Consider the following 8,727-nt stretch of genomic DNA (forward strand, 5'->3'; position numbering starts at 1 on the left):
AACAACACAGCTGATCCTAAAAAAAGAATAAGTATACGTAGGAATCCGAGTTCGACTCGCAAAACGCAATACCTCAAAAAAGAAGAAGAAATGGCTGCAGATTTTGTCTTGGTAAAAAGAAGCCCGGTAAAACTTCTTCACTGTGCTAGAGTATGACTTTCAGTATTGTATGGACAGCAAAACGAAAAGATCGTTGAAGGCGGATGAAATTCGCTTTCAGGAACAGACATAAGCGTTGACTTTAATTCCCTCGCGAAACCTTCCTTATCCTCTTGTTCTTTTCTGTAATTTGGTAGCCATTCCTCGTCTGCTAATGGTTCTTCCACGTAGGGTTCCGTGTAGTTCTGGGTTTCAGTGCTAGCGCTGGCTGACTCGTCGAGACCGGCAACTACTTGCCTCAAATTCTTTTTTTTAAATCGCCAGTTTATTCACTTCCAGATTCAGAGGCACTTTCCATGTGATAAATATAGGCATGATTGATTTTTTTGTTTACTGAAAAATACCAAAAACGATCGCTGAGCGATACCTTGGCGTTGATTAGTAAGAAAAGATAAGACCCACGCCAACACGCATTCCTTAATCTACGTCACAGCGAGCCCATGAGGTCCTGACCAGCGGAAGGGGTGTACCAAATAAAAGTAGGATTGAAAAAATCGTAGAAAATTCGCCTCTTACTGGAATTGAAAAATTCTTTCGCCAAAGTTCATTTTTTTAATATGGACTTTCAAATAGGAAAATAAAACTTTTTAGGTTATGGGCACTTTAAGACCAGACGATGACGACCAAGATGCACCAATTTAATGAAGTGATCCTTATTACCGATTCTTTCTACGCCTTCGTCTCAAACTGTATCATTGAATTAAATTGGTATCTTTTTGTAAGAGCACAAGTACGACGGCAGAAAATAAAACGCTTCGTGGTTCCGTGTTAATCTCGGGTATGATCATTTCTAATGTAACCGGAAAATAAGACCTGACCTCAACCCAAGCTGATCCCAACCCAAGCCAATTTTCCCTTGGTAAGCCTCGGGATGAGGGTGTGTGTAACCTCAACTAATTTAAAATCCTCCACTGGATAGGACAGCAAAGGGTGCATACTGTCCTGGCGGCCGGCGGTTTTGCGACTTTAGTGGGAATTATAAAAGTCAGTAATAGTTTCCCAGAGGTGAGGAAGAAACTAGTACAAGACAACATAGTAGCAATAACAAAATATATTTTTCAAGTTGCTTGCTAAAATTTATTATACGCCACCAACTCAGCTATCAAGCCAACTGGTAACTCACAAAGTGGCCAGCAGTATGTCGTAGTTTTTTTTTCTGATAAGCACATTTTCTGCGGGCTTATTAGGGACTCACAAATTAAACGACTATTTCTCAGCTGGCTTGATAGCTCAATTGGTAGAACATTGCAGCCGTAGCACAGAGGCCAAAGTTTCAAACCCCGAACGTATTAATTTAAGGCTAAATTTTCATGCGTTGCTTTCGTTATAGCGCGATTGTAAACGCGGCAGTGATTTCACGCGTCTTTTAGGAACGGAATACAAAGGATGGAAATTATTTGTTCAATACTCATGTTGGTAAAGCCGCTGTTACACGTTGAAACTTTAAGCTGAAGCTCATGTGCAACGGCGCTGCGAAACAAGTTTCAACGGGTGTTGCACCGTGCAACATAAAAGGTCCAAACTTCTTCGGGAACGTTGAAACTGGTCTCGAAATGTTGTTACCACATTCCCGCAAAACAAGTCGATACTAATTCCATGGCCTTGGCCGGTGTCTGATTGGCTCACGCAGCGTAGTGTAACAAGACCGAGCGAGACCAGTTCACGAAGCGGCGATACACGGTGAACCTCTTGCTTTTTTATCACCACTGCGATCGTTGCGACTAGAAAGTGGTCCTACTTTTCGTGAAACTTGTCTCGCAACGGAGATCTATAAACGTCTCTCGAAACCGGCCATGTTACACAGTGCAATCCCTGCTAAAACCTCTTTCGCAGCGCCGTTGCATACAAGTTTCAGCTAAATGTTTCAACGCCGACTTAATTTAACTCATTCAAGTTCCATCAGTAAATAAAAAGCGGAATTCTGAATTATACGCGAAGCAATTGTACATGTTTTCCATTTTTTTGATCATTGATTTTATTCAATCCGATAAATCAAACTCTCAAAAGTCAGTGCTGTCCCAACAGCTCAAAGAGGTCTTTGGCCTACACGGCTTCCTTGTATTTCGGAATCCACGTTAATTGCCTGAGCTTTGTCTGTTTTTGCCTTAAGTTTGTTATATTTTTGTTCTAACAACTCTCTGCACATTTCTATTTGATAATAGGGACGAATTCTTGAATATTTCGTTTTGCAGTGAAGCTGAATCACACGCCCCTTCTTTGTTGAAGTTTGCTCTCGTTGTACTGTGTAAAGGCTGCTTATTGCTAATATGGCAAATCTTCACTTCCATTTACGCGTTAGCACAATTTCACCGAACCCCAGCTCTGCTTTCGTTACTGGCTAAGTAACGTTTATAACTGCATTGCTGCAAATTCTTAACACATTTCGTCACTCGCAAATTTTCTTCACTTCACTTGCAATGCGAGTTGACGCCATACAGGAATGAATGCCATTTTTTAATCATGGCTCCAGATTTGTGGCACTTGCAGGCAATAATTCGCAAAAGCCCTCTCTTTTAATTCTTATGCTAACAGGAAATTTTTAAAAAACGATACCATACACGCGTTTTCATAAATTTTACATCTATGTTAAAAAGAGAACAGACTCCGACTGTGTGTAGTTTACAATCAAAAGTCCTCGCTAAATCCCAAGCCACAAGAGATTTTACCATAATAAATCAAGAGATACAATAAGTTCTACGTCTTAGGGTTACCATTACGGAAGCGCTCTGTAAACCGTTAGTTTCCAATAAAAAATCTTGTCGATTTCCGATTAAAATCAATTGCGTGTCAAACGTAATTACGTAATATTTTGACTTTGCACACCGTACATTTTTTCCAATAAATGAGAATGCAAATCCAAAACCGATCGCGACGCAAACGCCTTTCTTCGCCTGCTGCTACTTGTCCTGAGCACAACACGAGTCCAAAACAATCTTCTAAGATAAAAAAAAAAAAAGGTTGAATAGAACATGCCTGCTACACGTTTCAACAATATTGAACAAACAAATGGTTTCTCTATTTTCGAATTCCCCATAATACACTTTGTTTGCCCCCCACATTTTGCATAAACCATTGTTTTCAAATGCTCTTGGGAATATGCAGCGTCCCCAAGAGCATTTGAAAACAATAGTTTATGCAAAATTTGGGGGGGGGGCAAACAAAGTGTATTATAGGGAATTCGAAAATAGAGAATGCATGAACAAGTAGCCGGAGCTCTATTTCTCAGAATTCTGATTGGTTCATCGCACTGTTCGCGCCCGTCGCGATTGGTCAGCGTAACAACTTTAGTTTTGGTTCTGTGACACTCAATTGAATACTGCTTTTGATTCGAAGTAGCTTGACAAACAAATTTATGTAAAAAATGAAGCAAACTTCTGCATCTTACTTATGATAAGTAAAATATGTCAATATACCTTAGTTACTAAAAGAATAGGTCTAAGATAACTAAAATGTGAAAATAAGCCTCGAATGCTAAAAGAAATCAAGTCAATTAAGCAAAGCCAACACAATAATTTTAACGAGCAATAAATTAATGTCCATGCTATGCCTGTCTGGCTTAAATAAGCTAAGAAAATCGTAAAATTAAACAGTCAACTAATGCGTGCCTAGCGGAAGCTGTGAAACCTTGGAGATCAGAGGTTCCTTCAATCCTGAAGACGTACTATGGATAACGTACTCTTTACTTGTGCTAGTAGGATCGGTGAGTTCATTATTTACAACATTACTGAACTGATTTTTTTCAACCAGTTATAAATTTCATTTCTCTTTCTTTCTTTCTTTCTGATAATCCGCGAGAAAATAAAAATTACGAACTCAATAATTTTCTTGAACAAACGCGGTTTTTGTAGGCAACAATAAATAATTTTGTCCATCACGTCGTTTAAGGTGTTCACTAACGGAAAAAAAAACCAAAACAATCAACCGACACTGTTCCTTGACAGGTTCGTTTATGTCACAGGTAGCCCAATCATAGTGTGTAGGTTTCAAGCCATTAAAATGTTCGGTTAATGATGCAACGATTAAAACCCAGGCGGCGGAATAAGAATATTCTTGAGCACTAAAGCAATCCTGCCTTCACTCCAGTGTCCCTCGGGAGACGAAAAATCGCTGACATTGCACGTAAACCGCCAGAAAGTGACATGTGGTCAGTGGAGTAAAGGTAGGAAGGCTTTAGTTTTCAAGAATATTCTTATTTCCGCTGCTAGTCCTTGGGTTTCAACCGGTTAGATTGACATGCATCATTCACGGAATATTTTCTAACTTGCAACTCAAACACTACTATTGGGCTGCCTGTGGTAATGATTGTTGTTATACAAACACATTGTTTATCCAGTGAAAAGCAAGCATGAGAATCGCATCCAAAATAAGCAGTAGAATATTAACGACGCCGGATTCTCAGTCAGATATAGCCGATAACAATTCACCAGAAACACTCGGTACAAACAACTGTTCACGTTGGGAAAGCCTGAGTGCTTCAGGCACAATCCTTCCTCATCTTGTTATTTTAAACGCGTTTACGTGAAGAAATCCATTTTCAATGCCTTGAAATAAAATGGACCAAGGTGAAAAGAAAGCTACTGCTTAATTGGATCTGTTAAAACCTTTTAACTCCAGTCGATGAAACGAGCAAAGCATTGACCACTATTACTTTGAAATGAATCGACCTGTTTAATAAGTTTGTTTCCAAATTTGGCAGGATCATCCCACCTATGGTGCCTTACTCCTTAAATTAACTCATTTTCTCTGAACAATTCTTTTCGAGGTCCCTCCATTTTGTTTTTAATTTGTCAATGCCTGCTCGTTTCTTCGACTGTCTCCAAGGTTCACAACTAGCCTCTATTACGGCTGCGCGGCATTCAAGTCATCGGATAGTAAAAACTCAGCGAAGGATGGATCTTCTCCGAGGGCTGCCGCCATGGCTGACAAATAGCTCACAGATCCTGGGGACACTCCTTCGGCTCCTTGGTGAAGACCGCTGAGAAAGACGTTACTCAAAGCGATTTCAGATGCAAGCTGGCTAAAGTCCCCGACTATTTCCTGATTTGCCAAACCAAGCTCGGTATCCAGAACGGTAGAGGCGACAGACTGGGGCGAGGCTGGGGAAGCTGGGGAACCTGGGTATAAGCCTAATGATGTATCTGGAAAACCGCTTAGTTGAAACGAACTTGATGACAGAGTTTCCTAGGCAACGGAAAAACAGATTACTACGAGAATTAGGCAAGCAAGACATGAGCTTTCACTTAACTCGAATAAATTAATAGTTACAAACTTTTTAGTGGCATGGTAATGCGATTAGCAAAGGAAGGGATGAACTCTTACTCAGACCAAATTACAACTTTTTCAAACATACAAACAACGCCAACGCTCATGCTTAGGTATGTTTATGGCTCCTTTCAGCGTGTCTAATTCACAGTGGTATTCTTTATCATTGCTTTGGAAAGGCTCCCTTCGAAGATAAGGGGTGAGATGATGGTCAACGACCCCCCGCTTTTCGCAAAAACTTTATGGGTAGTAAAGCACTGAGGTCGTCGTTTGTTCTTGGAAACCAGTTTTCAACACAATGTAACCAGGCAAGACGTATTTCTCTTTTTTAAGCAAAAACTCGAATTTTGGCCGTGAATCACAAAAGTAAGCAGGAAACCTGCATGCAAAAACTGTTTAATAGACACCTCTACAGAAATCAAGGCAGTGTATTCAATTGGCGAGCAACTCCATTTTGAAGTTATGACTTAATCATACGCTTAAAGTTTGCCGTGGCTTCTCGAACGTTAGTGATAGCAATTGACTAAATGCTAAAGTTGTAACCTGGAGGTGGTTTTCACGTTAGGTCATGACTGTCATGTTGCTGGATGGAAACAAAAGATCTCTCATCAGCACCAGCATTTGTATCATTGTCACCAACGTCTCAACAGATTGGTTGCAAACCACTGACATACATTGTACAGGTCATAAAACTAAATGGAACAATATATTGAGACACTTACCATGGTTGGGTCCTGTGATCCATGGTGCATTGGGCTTCTTCCACCCAGATTACTGAAAAACAACAAATGCCAACTGAGTAAAGTCATGCCAATAATGCCAGTGCACAGCAGCTTACTTCAAAGCACTTGCGTGTCAATGCAATATATTAAGGCTAATGAATAAATGATGTGGTTGTAATTTGTGTCTTTTTTCTGTTTTTAAGGTTACTTGTAAAACTAGAGAGTGTTTAATCAGGTGCATCTTTTTATGGAAGGAAAATGCAGAATCTTGACTAAAATATTCATCTGTCTTTTTAAAGTACGCGCCCATCCACTGTACCCGGCCGGGCAAACAGTCTTACACTGGTCTCTTGAAAGTAACCATTCGTACTCATCTGACAACGACGTTCATCCTGGGGGCTGGTAATTAACTGATACTCAAGCTCTGTCCAATAAGTAGAACAAATCTCAAACTTTCATCGAGAATCCAGTTCACTAGGCACCCAGTCCAAGCGCCTCTACCTATACAAACACACTTTAATTGACCACTATGGAGCTTATCAGGGTAAATAAACTAGTTTGCTATTTACAAGTGCAGCCGGAAAATTGCCCCAGGATTACCAGGAACAAATATTTGGGGAGTGGTCAGAACGGATACTGAACCCGGATTTTAAGATAAGCTCCCTCCCCACTGGGCCACACAGCCTCCTCCTCCCAAAAATAAAAGCTCTGCATACCCTGCTAGCCTGGTGGCAAGTACAGTAGGTTGATATCCTGCACGCCCTTCAGCTGACACGTTTTCTACACAAAAAAAAAGACTGAATTTAAGTTAATTACAATGAAGCAATCATAACTACACCAAGGTAATCAATATGCTTAAAAGGTACATCCCGGGATGAATACTTTTCTATTTATTTTTGCCAAAAATAAAACCGCTACCGAAAAGCTAAGTCTTCGTATCTTTCTCGGGATCACAAATTTGTTATAGGGTACAACAATTGTTAAAATGAATAAAATATCCCGACAGATGAGAAAATGAGGACCTTATTTTCATCTCATCGATCCAGACGATATCTCTAATAAATCTACGTGGTGAGATGTTGGATAACTTGCCATCATTAGTGTAGTATGGACCAAAGGCAGCACGTTTGTCAATATTTGGGTAAAGGAAAACCAGCTCTTCCAGGTCCTTGAGTCGGTCAGAAAACTTTCGCATCTGCAAATGCGTGTTTGTCCAAGGTTCCACATCAACCGCTTCACACTGACCTACAAATATGGAAGTATGTAAAGGAGTTTCTGCTGACGTCATTGTTTACATTTAAATTAATCGACATATCGACATACGAATTTCCATACAGAAGACAACGTGCAACGAAAAAAAATTGACTTCAAAAGTTTGAAAAACTAAATTTCCTTTCAAGTTTTTTTCAATTCAATAATCATCCGGAAGCAAAAGCACTAGTGCATGAAGTATTAGCCTTATGTAACATAACTTTCAGAGATACGTGATATACGCAACGCACTTGATAATCAGAGCTGATTTCTTGGCTGATCGAAATAATTATTATACGCTTATATTAATAAGGGAAGCTCGCAAACAATATTTTCCCCTATATCGCCTATATGGGTTATATATACCTTGACCTTACAGAAGTGCAATGTACGGGTGAGTTGATGCACCTATGTTCGCGAAAATCATCCCATCACATCAGGAATTCCATCCTCCCACTTGTCACGAAAAGTGGGGCGGGCAACAGATTTTAGGAAAAAAGGATTGTAAAACAAGGCTTATTTTGGCTTAATTTGACATTTTAAAAGTTGACCTAAAATTTCCAATCTAGTGATCATTCTTATTGCAAGTGTAAAGTGCATTTAGCACTGGGTCATTAATTTGGGACACCGCTGTACAGAAATCAAATAAAATCGTGGGCTGGTTTTTGAGGGGAGCGAAAAACCGGAGTACCCGGAGAAAACCTCTCGGAGCAGAGCAGAGAACCAACAAACTCAACCCACATGTGACGCCGAGTTTGGGAATTGAACCCCGGCCACATTAGTGGCAATCTTTCTCCGTTTATTTCTACGACTTACCATTATCCATGCGATTGACATAAGCCACACTGACTCCTCCCAACTCACTGTCACTGAATCGCAGCATGAATGTTCCGGGAGGGCAACTTCTCAAAAGATTATGTGCAGCGAGCTTACTTACAAATCCAGCTACGTGTCTGCAAGTGTAAACGAAAATTATTTTTTTCCAGTTACAAAACGTTGACTTCACATATAGTAATGTACATCAGAGCCTGTTCAGACCTTTTCGCTCCATTTCCGGCACTTGTCGACAGGAGAGATCTATAGAAGGGCGTATTCACTAAGGAAACCAGAAGTAAGGAACTACAATTGTTTTGGTTCCGTAAATGATTTGGGAGTTGAGGGCTTGCCAAGACACGTTTGCTTTGCGAATTAATGATGGATGGCTTTTTGACGTCCCATAAAGTTTATGAACAGGTTTTTCATTTTTTTGGCGGAGACGTCAAGTCATATCCATGACAAATAGATTTGAGTTTTTAATCGAGCAACTGTGCCAACGTAAAGGCATAAACCTAAC

At 40.1% G+C, this 8,727-nt stretch overlaps 1 protein-coding gene across 2 annotated transcripts in view; it reads right to left on the reverse strand.

Moving 5' to 3' along the window:
• Window positions 1–2,592: 2,592 nt before the first annotated feature.
• LOC138013408 (signal transducer and activator of transcription 5B-like) overlaps window positions 2,593–8,727 on the reverse strand; it is a 28,668-nt gene continuing 22,533 nt past the window's right edge. The window contains exons 22-26 of one of the 2 annotated variants that reach the window (XM_068860478.1): window positions 8,211–8,347; window positions 7,236–7,388; window positions 6,860–6,923; window positions 6,144–6,195; window positions 2,593–5,363 (exon numbers count right to left, since the gene is read on the reverse strand). In XM_068860478.1, the coding sequence (XP_068716579.1) occupies window positions 5,361–5,363; window positions 6,144–6,195; window positions 6,860–6,923; window positions 7,236–7,388; window positions 8,211–8,347 (409 nt within the window). In that variant the 3' untranslated portion in view covers window positions 2,593–5,360. The remainder of the gene's footprint in view (window positions 5,364–6,143; window positions 6,196–6,859; window positions 6,924–7,235; window positions 7,389–8,210; window positions 8,348–8,727) is intronic. The other variant, XM_068860477.1, reaches the window with a different exon arrangement.

Source organism: Montipora foliosa, chromosome 8, assembly GCF_036669935.1.
Source record: "Montipora foliosa isolate CH-2021 chromosome 8, ASM3666993v2, whole genome shotgun sequence".
NCBI lineage: Eukaryota > Metazoa > Cnidaria > Anthozoa > Scleractinia > Acroporidae > Montipora > Montipora foliosa.